Source organism: Scardinius erythrophthalmus (genome assembly GCF_964197995.2).
Source record: "Scardinius erythrophthalmus genome assembly, chromosome: 22".
In the NCBI taxonomy this organism is placed as follows: Eukaryota; Metazoa; Chordata; class Actinopteri; order Cypriniformes; family Leuciscidae; genus Scardinius; species Scardinius erythrophthalmus.
The window spans coordinates 23,107,739-23,126,096 of record NC_138242.1 but is presented as its reverse complement, the minus strand read 5'-3'; the positions used below and the strand labels follow the sequence as shown (position 1 = coordinate 23,126,096).

Below are 18,358 nucleotides of genomic sequence, written 5' to 3'. Positions count from 1 at the left end.
AGTTTGACACCTCTTGTCTAGATTATTGACATGGAAAAAGTAATTAAACAATTACAAAAATAAATCAACTTATATTTCACAATCACTACATGTACACATATTTATAAATACAATCATGTTGTCAATGTAACTGCAAAGAACCATGATAAATCCCCTATGGCGTTAATGATCAATGAATGAGTGAGATAATTGACATGTATCTTGTTGCTAATTAGGCTTTACCAGATGAGAACAATTCTTCCTTCATATTTAATATTCCCCAAGAATTTAATCCATAATTTCAGTTACAATTAAAAGGGTAAATGTGACCATACAACACTAGAAGGTTAATTTTTACCACCTACCTTCAGATAACGGCTCAAAAACAAGTAGTAAACACATAACCTCAGAGTATATTGCACATACTGTACACACTGAATTATTAATCAACATACTTGCTTGCAATATACTTAATTTTTCAAAAAGGACACTGAATTCTGTCTGGATTTGGCAGCATGTCTCCAATATAAATTCACTTTATATGGGCAAAATGTTACTGGACAATAAAAAAAAAACAGTAGCCATGCATATTATGATAAGACAACTGATTAAATTGCAGTATAAACACCGGTGCTGACTGAAATGTTTCACACCAGACCAAATAACTGACGTGTGGTGACTCATTCTATCTATGCAGCAACTAGAAAAACCATGGGTGTAGGGTTTCACTGAACCATGTCCTAAATTTGATGGTTGAAGCACATCTATATCGATCAAAACTCAGATGCAAACTAAGAACATTTCAGTTCGCTTAAACCTCATGTTTTATGCAGCACCATTCTTTGCCAGAGGTGGAATCCACACATGTTTTGGGGTTGTGCTCCCTGGGCCTCATTATGTTCGTTGTAGACGTTCTCTGTGTGAATCCAGCCACAGATGCACATCCTGTCACTGATCATCCTCCACTGGGCCAGAATATATGGATTACGCAATGTCCTGGCATCGTTATTTCAGCTCGACCACCGAGATGTGTGAACAACACTTGTTTACTCTTCGCCTGCAAAACCAGGGGGAAGACAATCCTGTGAGCAATGAGATGTGGAGATTACTTTCACGCCTTGCTATGGATGTTCCTTCAAGTAGACCGGGCATCTACTGTATGTGTGATAAACCAATGCTTTCAGTCCAAATTGAACTGACTTGAATGTTGGTTTAAATTAAATATGTTACAAATGATCCCACTACACAAGGGTAACCTTTTATTCGTCGTTGACATTAATATGAAATCCAGAACATTTATAGCAAATCATAACTCAAATCCCACGTGAACACTCCCTAGACAGTAAACAACACCACAAATCTTGGAAGGGTTTCTTAAGTCGTCTACATTTATATTTAGTCATGTGCTGACTTAAAGGAACTGAAACATAAACAAAAAAACAGTACCAGCATCTGAAATTCACTGGTCTGTGATTGTTGTGAAGAGGTCTCAAAAAGACCGTTGGATCAATATGTGTGTTGGCATGTGCAGTTAGGATGATGTGGCGGGTGTGCGTGCGCTCAGGGTTTGTGGGGGCAGAAGGGGCGGTAGGGTTTCGTTCAACTGGCCCAGTGGATCGGCATCTCCCGAGGCTGTCTGCCCTGCCCGGCCGTCCACATCGATGCCCACATCATCCTCATCCTCCTCCTCTTCATCATCATCATCATCATCATCATCATCTGCAAAAGATGAGAGTATAAAGGGTCATTCACACAGAACACATTTTTGCATTCCACTGTGCTGCTTTTCCATTGATTTTCTATGCATCGATTTGCGTTTTTTTCAGCGTCTCTCGTGTTCTAAAAATGTAGCGCTCAAGATAAAAGAAGTTCAACTTGTAAAAAAACGCATCTTTTTTAACCGCAAAAACACGTTCTAGCAGTTTAAATTGGAAAAGTTCCATTTCCTCAACCCATTCTCAAGTGTGAAGATACCATCAACCCCATACTGATGATCATCTACAGGACTGACAGTTTTTAGCACCGTATTCCTGGTGGATTTTGTATAAAATTGGCTTTCAAATCTGATTAATATACTGAGGCTTTTGAACTGGTTGCCCATTGAGTTGCAATTTGAAAACATGCTTAGAGAGACTTCTAAATGGGCACATGAAAACGTTTTTTTTTTTCAAACAGTAATCAGTTCAACAAGCTAACTTGATTTAAACCCACATGTTGATAGTCAAAAGTTAATGAGCATTTTAGGCGAGCCGTACCTCTGGCGAAGTCGATATTGCGTAGGGCCATGCACTCTTTCTTGAAGCTCACAGAGTAAAGATCCATGTTCTCATAGCCGCGCTCAACTCTCTCCAGGTGCGAGGTATTCGATGCCTCTGCAATTCTTGCAAACAAGAAACCAATTCAGGGGATGTACAAAACGGGAAATACGCATTAATGTTGCAGAAAGGATCAACACTTACTTTTGAAAGAGGGGTTTGGAACTCTGAATGGCATGTATGAGAGAGAAAGAAGTTTATTTCACAACAACATAACATAAAAAGTATGAATAAAATATATTGAATTTCTACAGGGTTCCCACTCATCAATTTTCATGATCTTGTTCATTGCTGGCATAGATTTTCATGCCATTCATAGATTTAAATAATTATGCTTAATAGTGTACGGGTGCCTCCAATAAGATCCTTAAACAGACAGAATGATATTTTCACACTAGCTTGGGGGCAGGTTTTTTTCTCTAAACATTTACAAATATTTTAGGCACAGCAAAACTAGGAAATAGTATATTTCTCATTACCATGAATTTGCTATGCTTTAAAAAATATATAATTTATAAGTTTTTATAATCCATCTTAATGGACCTGTAAGAAAACAGCCATCTCAGGTTCTTCCAGTGTCTGTGTTCCTGTCTCCATGATTTTGGTCATGGTCTCCAGATGATCTCCATACTTCCTAATAAGGCCACGTATGTAATTCAGTTTCTCTTCCTGTTCAGCGTTCACTTTCAGGTTCATCTCTCTCTTCCTGTCCTCCAGGATAGCGTACAAGTGGTCAAACTTTTCACACACATTGGACTTCTGTCGCCTGCCATTTTCCTGTAAATATACAGGTAAATATGAATACATTCATATTTATAAATGTACAGTATATAAAATTAAAGTATATGTATATTATGTACACTACTTTTCAAAAGTGTTAGTGTTACTTTTAATCAGCATAAAAGTTATCTAAAGTAACATTTCTTTTGAACATTTTAAACTTCAAAGAATCCTGAAAAAGGGTATCATGGTTTCCACAAAAATATTAACCAGTACAACTGTTTTCAACACTGATATTAATAAGAATGTTTCTTAAATAAATAAGTCAGACCTCTTTCTCATTGAGACGTGGTCTGGGAACCACATGTTCATTTTCTCGTATTTGAGGCGTGGTTTACGAATGCCCAGAGCTGTTTATTGGGCGCTACGAATGTCTATCAAATGCGCCTGTACGTAGCTCATAGCCAATCGTTTCAATTATACCAGATGATGTATGTAGAGCGACAGAAATTCGACGAGGAAGAAGACGAAATAAACTTGCGTTTTAAACTACTTAGAACACTATCTAAGGCTGCATCGAAAGGTAACTTCACGTCTGCTGCCATGTTGGATCCATAGATATAAACAAACTGCTTCGGTGCGTCATCGTCTTGCTGCTCCTTCCCCATTCTGTGATTGGTCCCCTCGCTGAGGGGAAAATCTGGTCCATGGAATCCAGGCTGCCTAGCAGCATGAATAAAATCACGCTGCGCTCATCGCAGCATGGGGAAACCCAGGCTACAATATTACTGTTTTTTTTTCTTCTTTAAATAAATCCAGCCATGGTGAGCATAAGAGACTTCTTTCAAAATCATTTCATAATCTTACCAACCACTTTTAAGCGGTAGTGTATATAATGTATCTATATGTAATCAGTCCTACTCAACCCGCTCCGAGTGGGATTCGAACCGGCGTCTCCCAGAGTGGCAGGGCTAACAAGGACGCTAAAGACTGCTCGCGCGCTTCTTGAGGCCAGGGGAGTGAGGTTTACTCGCACAAATCTTACTGGCCTACATCCGTTACACTCACCCCCCTAAACCTCCCTCCCATCTGGGTCACGGCACCAAATGTAACCAGTCCTGTTCGACCCGCTCCGAGCGGGATTCAAACCGGGGTCTCCGGCGAGCCTTGTGAGGCCAGGGGAGTGAGGTTTACACACACAGCTCTTACTGGCCTCTGTCTGTTACATATAGCATAATCTGTGCATATAATTTTACCGAAGAACGTCACTTCATGGATACTATTTGGTGATTGGAACACACCTTCAATGTAACTATGGCTCACCATAGTTTTTTAAAGATTAAGGTTTGAAACTTTCACTTTACAAATCAATAGTTTGACTACCTGTTCTTTCCTTCGACCACATCTAACCCTCAACCTTGTTCACAATGACTTTCTGTCAGAGGAGCCATATGCTCAACAGAGACGGCTCATTTCTGCTTGCTTGTCAATCATGGAGCCTCTGTGAACGCAACTGTGAGGTCTGGAGAGAATCCAGCTTCCTGCCTGCCTGCTCGTCCATGCCAGAGCGCGTGTATCTTTTGTCAGAGGAAGCGTTCTTACGTTCCTCATCAATAATCCCGTTCTTATGCCAGGTTTTAGGGAGGGAGAAGCCCCCACACAGGGTGACTAACCTCTATGGTTCTGCAGGTCTCCTCCAACTGACTGATGATGCCTTGGATTCTGTCATTATTGCCCACCATCATTGATATTCCATCCGTGAGCTCTGTCTGGAGATGAGGACGTGGGTAAGCATATTAACACACACACTGTAAAAATATATGCTGCGCAGACAAACGCATGCACGCTGATGCAAACTCTGGCGTACTTATGCAGACAATCATAAATATTAATATTTTTTACCTTTTGCATCTGGTAAATACTGTTAAGAGGGGCCACTTCACAGTCCTTATGGGAGCCGAACACTTTACACATTGAACAAGTGGGGACGCTGCAGGTCAGACAGTATATGTTGATTTTCTCGTCCTCATGGATCTCACACATCGGCTGGTCATCCTTCCTCTCAGGAGACGGTCTGCTGCTGTGGAGAATTACAGATCCATGAGTATCAATGTCTGACATCTGAGATTAAACACATGCAGCATGAACTGAATATGTTCAATTCAAGTCACACTTTTACTTTTCAAAGGTTCGAAACCTCTCGGCTTTGCCTCAGATGAGGACAGGAGTTCAAAACAACGCTTACTGAAATAACTAGGGTTCACAAGGCCATATTGAAGGTCTGTGATGTGTGTGAGTATGCCTAGGAGACTAAACACTGAGTGGTGGAACTAAAAATAAGTTTCCTGCCAGCTGACCGTCATCCTTAGTCTTCTGACCTGTCTGAGTCACAGGTCTTGGGAGTCACATGGATAAAGAGAAATCTGTCTGTACACACTGACAGACACTGAATGAATTATAAAGCTTTAAAAGACAAACCTCTCATCCAAAACAAGCTATTTTTGAATTCATAAAGTGAAACGCTTAAGTGCTATGCAAAGTGACAGGGCGGTAGAGAACTTAATAGTTCAACCCTGGGGAATTTCATTCTTAAAAGCATGTCTGCTCTTATTTTGAGTTTCTTCAGGTTTCTTAATTTCATGCACTTTACTAAAAGGATAAAGGATTCTTACACTGTAACCTGCAATTATTACTTTAAACAGCTGTTTTAAAATCAAAAAAGTTTTTTGCTGGTATAAATGAATATATTTAGGTTGATTCAATATACCTTTTTCAGTATATCTCAACAAAAGAGGTAACTACGAAAGCCCATTTCCACCACATAAGAGAAAAGAGAAAATCATTCTGTAGTAATTCATGATTATGACAAGAAAGGTCATAATTATTACATAAAAGTCTAAATGAATTATGAGATAAGAAGTCAAAAATACTTTTTAATGTCCTAATTTCGCTGTTTTAATGTTTAATGACATCATAATTATGACTTTAATGTCAATTTCAACTTTTTGTCTCATAATTATGACTTTTTGGCTCGATTTCACAGACAGGGTTTAGATTAAGCAAGGATTAGGCCTTAGTTCAATTAGGACAAGTAGCTTTTACAATCGTGCCTTAGAAAAAAACATTACTGATGTGCATCTTGAGACAAAACAATGTCACTGCCATATTTTAAGACATGCCAGTGCAAGTTGCTTTCAGTTAAAACAGCTCAAACATGAATTTTAGCCTGGGACTAGCTTAAGCCTTATCTGTGAAACCGAGTGTTTGTGTCACTATGATTTATTTACCAAACTGAAAATGACCCGTGGTTCAAGAGTCATTTGTGCACTCTGTAACGATTCAACCTACTTCATTCTGTATTACACAAGGGATCTTGTTAAACCACATGGACATCCTATTAGAGCTTCCTGAGGTGTCCGTTCCCCAGATCTAACCTGATGTACTCCTGTTTGTACATGTCAATGATGTTTTCCACCAAAAGGTTTCTCTGCAGACCGTAGACACCATGGCGGTCCAGCACAACTTCATGCCTGCAGGATGGACACCTGAAACGGCCCCCGGATGTCACGGAGCCTCCTCTGGTGGGAAGGTATGGATTTGAGGACTGTATGGGGAGTGTGTATAGGAGAGCAAATTAATAAAACATATATATTTTTTTTACAAATATTCATATATTTTAGCTTTCTGTGTAAGGTACATCCCAAAAAAGCCAAATTGTTTTAAAATAAGTGAATGAGCCGTAGCAACACTCTGATAACCAATGATAAAACCACAGTAATATAAATTATAATACAAATCATAGTAAAATGTTCAAAATAATTTATGAAAACATCCACAACGTTAAAACAATGTATTACTTTTTTTTAAATATGGGATATCAATGTTTGTGTGATAGGCTAAATGATATTGACAAACAAAAAAATATTGAAACTGTACCTGGAAAATGTCATTAGCACATTTCCGGCAGAGATTGTGTTGACAAGGGAGAATCACAACCGGTTTCGTGAACATTTCCAGACAAATGGGACAGATAAGTTGCTTCTCCAAGCTGTCCATCCTGATTTGACGATCAATGGCTCCACTGAAGTTGAGAATGAGACTGTTGTTGAACGAGGAAACTAAATTGTCCCAATTCTTGTGAACGGGGTGAACTCAGGCCCTCGCCATTGCCCAACCGCCTGTCTGTACCCTCTATAATGAGGCTTGGCATTCCCCCACGCCAGGGCCCACTATCAGCGAGCGCTGTTTTTAGAAAGCCGCACGTCAGAGGATGCCATGTTTACTTGCCCATATATGAAAATGATACTGTTGACTGTTGCATCTCTTATTAAACGTAACAAACACAGGGAATTCATAGAAACATAGAATTTAAACATATTTAATACGTAAAAAAAATACATAATTCAACTTAAATATAAATTATTTTTTTTGTACTGGAATGCTAATAGGATATGACAGACTTGTAATGAAAACAAGCGATTCAATGCATCATGCAGTAGTAGTAGCCTATGCAAGTGCCAAGAAGAAAAAAAACATTACGCTTTAAAAACATAAACGTTTAATTTAAAAAAAAAAAAACGTTGTTATAGACTTTACAATACACCTTTGGCTTTTAACACAATTCAGGTAAGAGAATATAACAGTACAATAATGGCAACGCTGTTAGAAAAAGGTCTGGAGAATGCGGGCATCGATCCCGCTACCTCTCGCATGCTAAGCGAGCGCTCTACCATTTGAGCTAATTCCCCACATGAGCTAGCATAGCGGCTAGGTCTAAGAAAATGACGAAACTGCTGCGAATATCTGGATTGAGTTTACTTGATAGAAGTAATCATTTTTTTTTATTTTGTGTTGTAGGCTAAATATAATTTATTCTGAAGCAATATTCTCATCAGTATTCAGTCAGCTTTGACATATTTAAATCTGCATATTTATGATATTTTAACCTTTATAAAGGGCATTTTTCCCTGATCGTTTTAAATATATGCTTCATCTTTCATTTTAAATTCTTAAATTTGATCAATAAATTAATTAGAATAAGACACTATATGGCTGTTACCAGTGATGTAGTGGTGCCTTGAGAAGTGGATATACTCTTAATTTATGCCCCCAATATTCCGTCCCAGCAAAGGATGAACACTCTGTGTTATAAACAGTGACATGTTAGACTAGTCTTCATATTAGTTCACCCCCAAATGGACTAGTAGTATTTACACATTATCACTTAACTTTTGCTGCTTGACTTTAAGGAGAAAGGATCATTATGAAATTAATATTAGCCACAGAAGAGGTGCCGTTTTTGCAATTAATACTGGCCCACAGACTAGGAAGAGACAACTAAATAGTTATGAATTTTGAGTGACTATTCCTTAGTACATCCACACATGAAAATTGGACAACTATACAAGGAATCACTACATCACTGTCTTTACTGGGTGCAGGGCTGTACGTAGGGTTTTATAAATACCGAGGTCCCAAAAATGATCTTGCTCTTGGTGTTTTAAGGCCAAAAAATGGACAACAGTAGCTTTAAAAGCACGTCAGTGGGCAACATAAATGATTTTGTCAAGCTTATAACAGATTCTTAAACATGAGAATCAGTTTAAATGTCGCAATAAATGACCCACACTATAAAATGGAAATGCAGAATGTTTATGCTTATTGTTGACAGTACACAATCACATATTCGAAACGGGAATTAAGAAATCATTCAAGGATTAGGCCTAGGCCCTATTTTGCATAGATGTTACATTTCAAACAAACGCCAATGCAATCCTTCTGTGTCCAGAGGCGTATGAGCAATTAGTATGAGCATCAAAGATCAGTTTCAGCTACTTTTTCTTTCCTAAATTAATCAATGTTTTTGGACTAATCTGTTCATTTAATCAATGGTTCAATTGCTCATTCATAAAGACAGTCACTTGTCGCCACCTTCTGGCTTAATGATGCAAGTTGCGCAGACACAGACAAGCGCAGTGATACAAAGAGTGAAAAGTCCTAGTGCTGATACTGGGGAAATATTCGAACACATTCGAGGTAACGTTATACAAATATATTTATACAATAATTAGGCAATATATTTAATAGGGTGCTTGTGTTGTTAAATTCTTCTGTGAACATAAATCCTTTGATTGGTCTCAAACAATTTTGACACTGACGAGCAGGTGTTTGAGTGCTGAAGCAGCTCAGATAAGAAGGTCAGTTATCGTCGCGATGGGCAAATCATTGCAGCACCAAATTAGGGTTAATATTAGGCAATTATTTCACAATTTTCATTATATACAAATTAAATACATTCATACACTCCGGACCTCAGGGACCTCATTGGTGGGTATGGCCCTGTCTGGGTGTTTTTTATTCATATGAGATTGGATCAGCTACTAAATGATGCACATCAGAGGGGATTTAGAAGTGGATATACCATATGCAATGCCGTCTGAAAAAGAAGTGGGTAACTTATACCCAGCACTTCACCAGTGGCTGTTACCAATCATATTAAATAATTTACACTGAAAAATTACAACTGCATTAAATAATGTTATGAGATTGTTTAAAATGGTTTAAAAATAGTTTTGGAATATGCAAATGTGAAATATTGGAAAGAATGATACTTTTGAACACGAAACTAAACCACCAGTAGGTGGCGGCAGGTGACCGTCTTAATGAGTGAGTCATTGAGCCATTTATTCAAACGATTCGTTCAAACGGCTGAATCATTCAATGAAAACACGGTTATGTGTTCCGGTGAGATGCATTAGGTTCTGCTATGATATTTGTTTGGAACTATTTTCGCTTCTGAAATAGAAGAAAACAGTCAATATTTTGTCTAAAATGTAAGTGACTTAATATTAATTACTTTGAATTGTCATATGAAATCAGTGTCACATTTTCAATCGTGATGGTATTCAGCACTCTCGGTCCTGTGATGTTGCTTAACTGTATCATAATTATAAATATAAAAACTCCACATGATTTTTTACCGCTGCATTTTCACTGAGTTTCTTTCACGCGCTCATTTGTTTCCATTTCTCCTCAACAGCACAACCTTGGTACCGTCAGACATTCAGCGGCTGTTTGCGGATTGGTTGGCAGTGCGAATGTCGGCAGATTTTTATTTTTTTTAACGATAATTAAAAAATTACAATTACATTTTAAACTAACAAATATTGTAAGTAAACAACTATAGCCCAAGTTTAGGCATTTTTTTAATTAAAACTTTAAAAAAAATAATTCGCGTATTCACTGTTATCATCTTAGTTACAAAAGCCGGAGATCGGGCACTACATAACGGGTTCCTTCGATAGCTCAGTTGGTAGAGCGGAGGACTGTAGAGGAATTGCTGTAATCCTTAGGTCGCTGGTTCGAATCCGGCTCGAAGGAAACTTGATTTTTGATAATAGTATATATATATATATATATATATATATATATATATATATATATATATATATATATATATTGTATTTAAACTCAATGTAGTTGCAGTGGATAAAATATTCGTTCAATTGCAAATCAATATTAAAACCTCTGAAGACAGACCAAAGGGCTCTGTGCACATTGTATTGCATGAAGATTTTTTGAAACAAGACAAGGTAGAGAAATATCTGAATTCTTATTTTGAAAACCTTTAAGACATACATTTATTATTTAAAGGAAAACCATTCATATTTTTTTAATCACATTATCTGTTTTAATTGCACATTAAGCATAAGAATAATATAATATCTGTTATTTACAGACAGCATGACTACACAAAGCTTAAGAGGGTGAGTATTTTTTGCTTTCTCTGTCCTAAAAGAAGCAGTATATTGTAAAATACATCGATATATTCAAAAAGAATTTTAAAATTAGTATCTATCAATAACTTGTTTGCATTTAGGTGTATGTTCTGTGTCCATCACCGATCAGCTGGGTCTTCTCACTAGCATTGGTTGGCTGCAGTACAATCGGAGTGTCGCCCTCTGAAAAAAACAAAATCACAGGTAAAAGAGGTCACATATGATCATCAGTATGGAATAAACAAGAGGTTACTCTGTCTAATGTCATGCCATTTCACACTCCTAATTGAACTTCCTGCTGAAATGAAAAGTGTTTTGTACGCTCCAAGGACGTCCCAGCAATCTGCCGTTAGCCTGCCCCTGCTGGCTGCACTTTTATGACCTCATTGAGCTGGCTCTGTAACACTGGTTTGAAGGGCAGCCCACTGTCCACTGACTTACCTAATGCTGATAAAATAAGATTCTAAGGCCACATGGGTGGATTTTTAGAGACCACTTGAGCAAGATATGACTTGGGCATGACTTTTTTCACTGCACTAATATAAATGCTATAAAACAGGAACAGGTGCATGCATGCAATCATGGAGTTTCTGCAACGGACTAAAAAATAAAAATGTAATTGCAACTTTTTAGCTCACAATTCTGGCCCTTTTTTTCTTGGAATTGCGACTTTATATCTTACAATTTGGACTTTATAACTTGCATTTGAGAGTTTATCCCCCGGTTTTACAGACAAGGCCTTGGACTAAAATGCATGTTCGAGCTGTATTATCTAAAAGCAACTTGCAACTGTCATATCTTAAAATAAGTCAGTGCCATTGTTTTGTTTCAAGATTCATACCAATGTTTTTTTTCGAATGCACATTTATAAAAGCTAATATGAAAGTCCTAATTTAACTAAAGGCCCGTTCACATCAAGGACGATAACGATAAAGATATAATTCTAAAAATCGTTCTCCATATTAAAGAATAACAGAGTTCACACCACAACTATAACGATAAAGATATGAGGAACGATATCGTTGGGATCACTTTCAGAACGATTTTTTTCCAGCTGGCAAACGATAAAACTGACAGCCAATCAGAATCCATTCTAGCAGGTCATCCATTTTCGCTACTTTGAAACCGCAGCGCGGGCGCGCACGTGCTTAGAATAAAAAGACCGTTATCGGTCATTGGTGTGGACGCATATATAGTTATCTTTATCGTTATCTTTATAGTTATCGTGCTTGGTGTGAACGGGCCTTAAGGCCTAATCCTGGCTTAATCTAAGCCCTGTCTCTGAAACCGGCCAAATATCTCACAATTCTAAAATAATAATAATAAAAAATAATTGAGAGGTATAAACTCAGAATTGCAAGAAATAAAGTCAGAATTGTGATTTTATATAATCGCAATTCTGACTTTTTTTTGGAATTGTGAGATTTAAAAATGTATATATTTTTTTAAAGTTATAAAAAGATATAAACTAGCATGAAAAAAGGGTCAGAATTGCAAATTATAACCTTGAAATTGCAAGGGTTAGGGTTATTCTCACAATTCTGACTTCAAGTTTATAAGTCGGAATTCTGACTTTATTTTTTCTAGAATTGTGAGATATAAAAGTCGCAATAAAGTCGCTGTGAGATTTAAACTCAGTTTATATGAACTCACAATTAAAAAATGTCATTGTGACTATTTCTCTCACAATTCTGACTTCCGCAATTGCGAATTTATATCTTGCAAGTTTATATAAACTTTTAAACAGAATTTTGAGATAAAAAATTGCAATAACCATATTTATTCTTTATTCCGTGGTGGAAACAAGTTTCCAAACACTATACTATATTAATATTAAAAAGCAGGATATTGTGCCCTTTGTGTTATCAGGTTGTTTGGGTGAATGCAAGTAAACTAAAACTGAAGAGCAAGTCAAAAGTGTATTTTTTTACATGGATGATGTAGTTAGGGTCTAAATAAGACAAAAGGCATTTTTTGTCAGTACCATCTTGCACGCCGCCTTTAAAATGCAAGCAAAGAAAACATAGTTTATTTTTATTGTGAGAATGCTATTAAAAACTAGTATGCAAACACACTTTGAGAAATGACTCAGATGGCAATTATCACTTTTGTGAGGGACTACAGCACAAGATGTAAAAAAAAAAAACTCCTACAGCTCACTGGCAGAAGAACGGCGTATTGTATCCAAACATCTGGCTCAGAAGTATCAATTCTATTTATTTTTGTAAGCAGGGTGACTTATACGTTGAAAGCTCTTCCCTCAGCTGATAAGCCATGATCTGCTACATCAAAGCCTATTTTTCTGTTTAAATATTTCATGAAGTTTTTTAATTAGTAAATTATCATATAAGGCTTTTTTTAATTATTATAGGAAGATTTAGTTGCATAATGTCATATTTAAGTCTTTATAAAGTCTTTCCGCTTTCCATAGAAGAATCTATTTTGAAGATTACCAGCAGAACATTCACAATTAAGACATGAAGAAGATGCTGTTATCGAGAACTAAATGTGATGCTGTAATTTTGGGATGTGTCCCTTCTAATCATTTTTATCCACTTTTTTTCTTGCTGTAGAGTGACTGAGGCATGTTCTGTAATCATATACCATTTCAAAACTGAGTGTGACCACCTGAAGAACACATCTAAAGTGTTTGCGCATGCCATTTACCTCTCTCGTTGTCCGTACGGATCTGCTCCTCCAGGTCTTCAGGAGACACATAGCACTCAGTGTCCTCTTCTCCAGGTGTGTGCGGTTTGCACTTTCCACAACAGCAGTTGAAACAGCAGCACAGACAACAACAGAAATAGCAACCTGTCAGCAAGCCGCAGATGGCAAACAGACCCTATAAATGAGAATGTTCGAAATCAGACAGGCACACAGCGTCATGGTTTAGTTTGGATAAAAATGCATTCAAAATATCTACATTACAGTACATTACATCCATATTATATAATATAATGTTACAAAAGTGAGATAAATATATATATATATATATATGTATATGTAGTTATACAACTTATAATAGCAATATTTATTAAACCAACTGTTAATTAGATACATGTAGTTTAGTTGTATTACTCGGTAAACACTTATACAATTATAGAATACTATAATGTAAATATAAAATATAGCTTTAAAGTCAGTAGTTGCATTTGCATAAACAATATTTAAAGAACCCTTGTGGTGAAAATCAAGCTTTTAAATGTTGTGCAAAGTTGTACAAACCATGTGCAAATTCATAAGTAACAGCATTGTTGAGTATTTTCTCTTTAAAACTGCAGTGAATCAAAGACCGTCTCAAAAACGCGGTTTAAAATCGTTGGTGTTTCTGATGTCAGAAACTACCTTGTAACAACGTCAATGTGATCGTCAACGAGTGGATCTCTGAGCTGGTGTGAGTGAGTGGAGGCGGGGCTATTTTGCATATTCATAGAACCTCATATACTAAATGAGGCAAGGGTGTAGAGTTACATTCGAGCTATTTTAAGGCATGAAGAAATTGTTTTAAGGATTTATTTTTGAATATGTAATTTCAGTGATCAAAGATGAGTTTTAAGGGATATAATTATTGACTAGAGGGGGAATTTAATTAGTTCTTATTTATGTTCCAGCATTAAAGTCACAATGAAAGAATTCTTTTATGGAATAGTGCACTATTTATTATAAATCTTTTTTTTTTTGTGTGTGCCCTCATAATCTTTAATCATTTGTTTGTTATATGTGTATTTGTATAACTGGGCTGCCTATCTTGGCCAGGACACTCCTGTAAAAGAGATTTTAATCTCAGTGAGGTTCACTCCTGGTTAAATAAAGGCTAAAAAAAAAAAAATGTCATTTTTTGACATGAGGGCGGGATCAACCTGTCCGTCACATGACATCACAGCAATAGTGAACCACAATGATCAAACGATCCAATCAATTCCTGATGGATAAAATCAAGTCCCGCCCTACATTTTTTCTTGTCCGAGAAGCCGTTTCACTCGGATTTACGTCACAATAAGGAAGAAAAGTCTGCCGATTTCACATTTTAATATTATTTCTGTTCCATTTTTTTTAGTAAATGTTTTGCTATAAAATAATGTACAAATATTTGAACATGGTTTCAAGTATATAAAATCAAAAATGCAAGAATAAAAGAAATAAAATGCACTGTAAAAATATATTTTCAGGTAACCCACCTAAATTTGATGCAAAAATATTATTTATTTAATATGACTAATAGTATTGTGTTTACATGATATATAATTCAAATTGTGTAGATTACACCAACAAGAGATTTTTAAGTATAAGGTCATGTATTAATAGCTCCTTAAATGTCTGTATAGAAACAAGACTGATACCTCACCTTTGCCCACCAGCTGGAGAGCATGAAGTACGTGTTCACATTCTCCTCCCCGAACTGCTGCGACACATACAGACCCAGGGAGCCGTACTTGTCATAAATGTTCCTCTTAGTAACGTCAGACAGCACCGCATGGGCATTGTTGAGCTCTTTAAATTTGTCAGTGGCATCGGGGTTCTCAGGGTTCTTGTCAGGATGATATTTCAAAGCGAGCTTCCTAAAAAAAAAAAAAAAAAAAAAAAAAGGTTGAGGACATTTTAAAGATAAAATTTTTTCCTTGAAACATGCAATGCAAAAAGCATAACTGACCTGAGGATCATATAAACATGTTAGGAATAAAACAGAAGAACATATGTAAAATCAGGAAATATATTTAAATGACCTCAGAAATACAGAATGTGCCCTTGGTATGCACCTAATGAAAGTGGCATAAAACTACCGTAATAAAAGGAAACACAAATACTTTTGGTCTCACACACAGTGAGAGGAGACTCATTACCATGTGGCCAGTTTAAAATGCTGTGTCTGTCTGTTTGATGATCTCAGCAGGGTGTGATCTTTAGCGGCTAGCTGTCTTCTGCGCACGCTGCTTGACCTGTCTGTGTGTCGGCAAGACCGCAGACCCCATTAGCGCCTCGGCACACGAGGGGTGGTGAAGAGAGGAACGTCACCAAGGTTGACATTTTTTCCCATTAGAACCAGCAGTGCATTGCAAATGTCTCTGTCTCTGACTCAGTTCAGGTCTGCGCTGAATGAATGCCAGCATGTCCCAAACTCTGCGCAACACATTTCAAAACTCTCTGCAGCAATAAGGAAGACTTTGACATTTTATAATGCTGTGAAATGTAATATCCTTCAGCTCCAAATGGTTGTGGATGATCGAATATCAAACTATAAATATTTATAGTAGTTTGTAAAAGCCACGGAGAGCAGTATACATCTATTTATACCATTTAAAAATAGCCAAGAGTTTGAATCTTAAAAACATTACATGAACATAGTCTCTATTTATTTTTTTACATATCTTTTGTTGTTGCTGAACCCAAAAAATGAATGTATAATTTATAATTCTCCGAGCACGCTCGCTTGTTAATTTTTGATTAAGCCAATGCCGTCTGCAAGAGTTGTGATGATTATATATTCATTAACAGCAAACAAGTGCTGTTAAAATGCTAACCATTTAAATGCCTCCTTGAACAACGTGTAAATTAGAGCAATTAGATTCTATGATTGTTGGAACATCAGTATGGCGTTTGAAACACACTTGTCTAATGAAGCTCTCCTACTTGTTGCCTTCATGTTTTAGTGTACAAGATACAGAAGAAGCTGTGCAGCCACAGAAAAGGAAAACTGTAAAAAAATATATAGTTACCTACAAGTTATGATATTAAACGTCAAGATATTACTCCCAAAGCCAAGGCTGTCGCGTTTCCATGCCGCTATCTAACTTATAGTGCAGAATCATTCATGCACATACACACGTCGTGCACCACGAACATGCTCTCGTATGTGAGATTCTTTCATCATTCCTGATCCCAGTAAAATAAAGGATGCCATCTGTTCAGCATAATGAATATTTCAGTTTTGTGGAAGTCATATTATATTCATGCAGCTCCACTGCAACTGATGGCTGAGATTATAGAGGAACGTGTCACATTTTGGCGCTTTCTCCATCTTTTGCTCCCTTGTTTACCCCTGTCTTCCTACATATAGTATCTGAACTTCTTACCAGAACCCAAAGTAAATGCATCTCGGGACAAGTGAGAGTGTGAATCACGTCTTACCTGTAGGATCTCTTGATGTCATCATGGGTGCAGTTCTTGTCAAGGCCAAGAATCTGGTACAGAGCCTCTCCTGATGTGGACAGGGCCCGTTGCCTTTGCTCAGCCATGATCTTAAACCATTACCTTAACATCAAAAGAACAAATCAACCATCAATAAATTGTACAAGACAGTAGGTCAGGTCCGGTTCTCCTGTGTGGTGAACAAGATACAAATGACGTTTGGTTTTTGAGACTTACAACGTCACTCTTTCCACAGCAACCCAGACCTGGTTGACTTTTTGTTTACATAAGTTTGCAAGCAATCCCTCTCTTTGTAAGAAAAGACATCCATTGAAAGGTTATTGCAGATAATATATACCTGTCTGTCCAAAACAACCTCCAACCAACCCCCACTCCTGGATAATTCCATCTTTCATAATGAGCCTTCATTGAATATTAAATAGTTCTAAAAAATGATACAGCCTTCATATTTCTGTTGAGTTGTACAATGGCTGATTGCTAAAACGTGAGAAGCAAAAATGGGGCAATAAGAGCAATGCTGCTCTGAATCTCAAAGAAGATCATTCGTTTTCTTACCTGTTAACAGACTCCAAACCTAAATCCTTCTCCAGGGCAGGTAGATAGGCTAATGGAGTCAGGTTCCTTCTCTGAAGGCAAGTAGATTACTGAGGAGATAAATTATACATGGAACTAGTCATGAGCTCAGGTAACTTTAGGCCAGTTTAACATGGTTACCAACAAGGTGCATTAGGTTTCAGCGCCTGGTGTTCGATGGAAGATGTTTGATGATGACCACTGCCTGGTTTCTGAGTATGGACACACGTTATCTGCCATAACTGACTTTTAAACCTCCATGATTAGGACTGAGGAGGATAAAAAGGTTAGGTTTCGTGTCTATACGGTTGAATCAGCTAGAGTCTTGTGTGCGTGCATGAATGTGCTTGAGTGTATGCATTTCCTTTCTGAAACAAGATCGCCATCTTGCGGCGCCTTTCTGCAAACGCAGTGACGTCCAAATGCAAATTTAAAATAACTACTTTGCTCGTACAAAAATTTTAAAACAGGAAAGTCTTATAATTAGTTTGGTCTCAAGTTATAAAAACTAATGTCCAGAATTATTAGCATAACCGCCATATTAACTCACGTCAGAAGATGTGCGCATGCGCTGTTCAAATATTTAAAAGGATAGTTGAGGCTGAGTAAATGATTACAACATTTTCATTTTTGGATGAACTATCTGCTAAAATAAACTCTGACATTCATATTTTGGTACTGTATATTGGAAGAAACTAAAGACTGATTCACCTAATGTCATTTGTGAACAAACAGAACTGTTTCTAAACTAAGAAATGAGGTTTAATCGACTCCGTGACCATTTTTTATGCTTTATAACATTTTATGTGAATATTAGGCTACATTTTTCATTGAATAAGTAAATGC

General features: G+C 37.0%; 2 protein-coding genes across 9 annotated transcripts; both read right to left on the bottom strand.

Annotated features, from left to right (window-relative positions):
- Positions 1-1,225: 1,225 nt before the first annotated feature.
- trim55b (tripartite motif containing 55b) lies at positions 1,226-7,726 on the bottom strand. 3 transcript variants are annotated; one of them, XM_081353130.1, is made up of 8 exons: positions 6,951-7,726; positions 6,449-6,618; positions 4,917-5,094; positions 4,688-4,783; positions 2,838-3,071; positions 2,439-2,461; positions 2,235-2,359; positions 1,226-1,698 (listed from the first exon to the last, which is right to left on the bottom strand). In XM_081353130.1, exons 1-8 carry the CDS (start codon positions 7,068-7,070, stop codon positions 1,511-1,513), a joined length of 1,134 nt encoding a protein of 377 aa, XP_081209256.1. In that variant the 5' UTR covers positions 7,071-7,726; the 3' UTR covers positions 1,226-1,510. The 3 variants fall into 3 exon arrangements, with proteins under 3 accessions (XP_081209256.1, XP_081209257.1, XP_081209258.1); XM_081353131.1 differs by having other exon boundaries at positions 4,917-5,091; positions 6,951-7,279; XM_081353132.1 differs by having other exon boundaries at positions 1,378-1,687; positions 2,236-2,359; positions 6,951-7,302.
- Positions 7,727-10,480: 2,754 nt separating this feature from the next.
- On the bottom strand, positions 10,481-17,916 carry dnajc5b (DnaJ (Hsp40) homolog, subfamily C, member 5 beta). 6 transcript variants are annotated; one of them, XM_081352257.1, is made up of 7 exons: positions 17,658-17,882; positions 17,495-17,565; positions 17,156-17,227; positions 16,919-17,041; positions 15,138-15,351; positions 13,460-13,634; positions 10,634-10,975 (listed from the first exon to the last, which is right to left on the bottom strand). In XM_081352257.1, the coding sequence occupies exons 4-7, from the start codon at positions 17,023-17,025 to the stop codon at positions 10,890-10,892; spliced, it is 582 nt and encodes a 193-aa protein (XP_081208383.1). In that variant the 5' UTR covers positions 17,026-17,041; positions 17,156-17,227; positions 17,495-17,565; positions 17,658-17,882; the 3' UTR covers positions 10,634-10,889. The 6 variants fall into 6 exon arrangements, with proteins under 6 accessions (XP_081208381.1, XP_081208380.1, XP_081208383.1 ...); XM_081352256.1 differs by having other exon boundaries at positions 10,690-10,975; positions 17,654-17,882; XM_081352255.1 differs by lacking the exon at positions 17,156-17,227 and having other exon boundaries at positions 10,481-10,975; positions 17,658-17,916.
- Between the last annotated feature and the right edge of the window lie 442 nt (positions 17,917-18,358).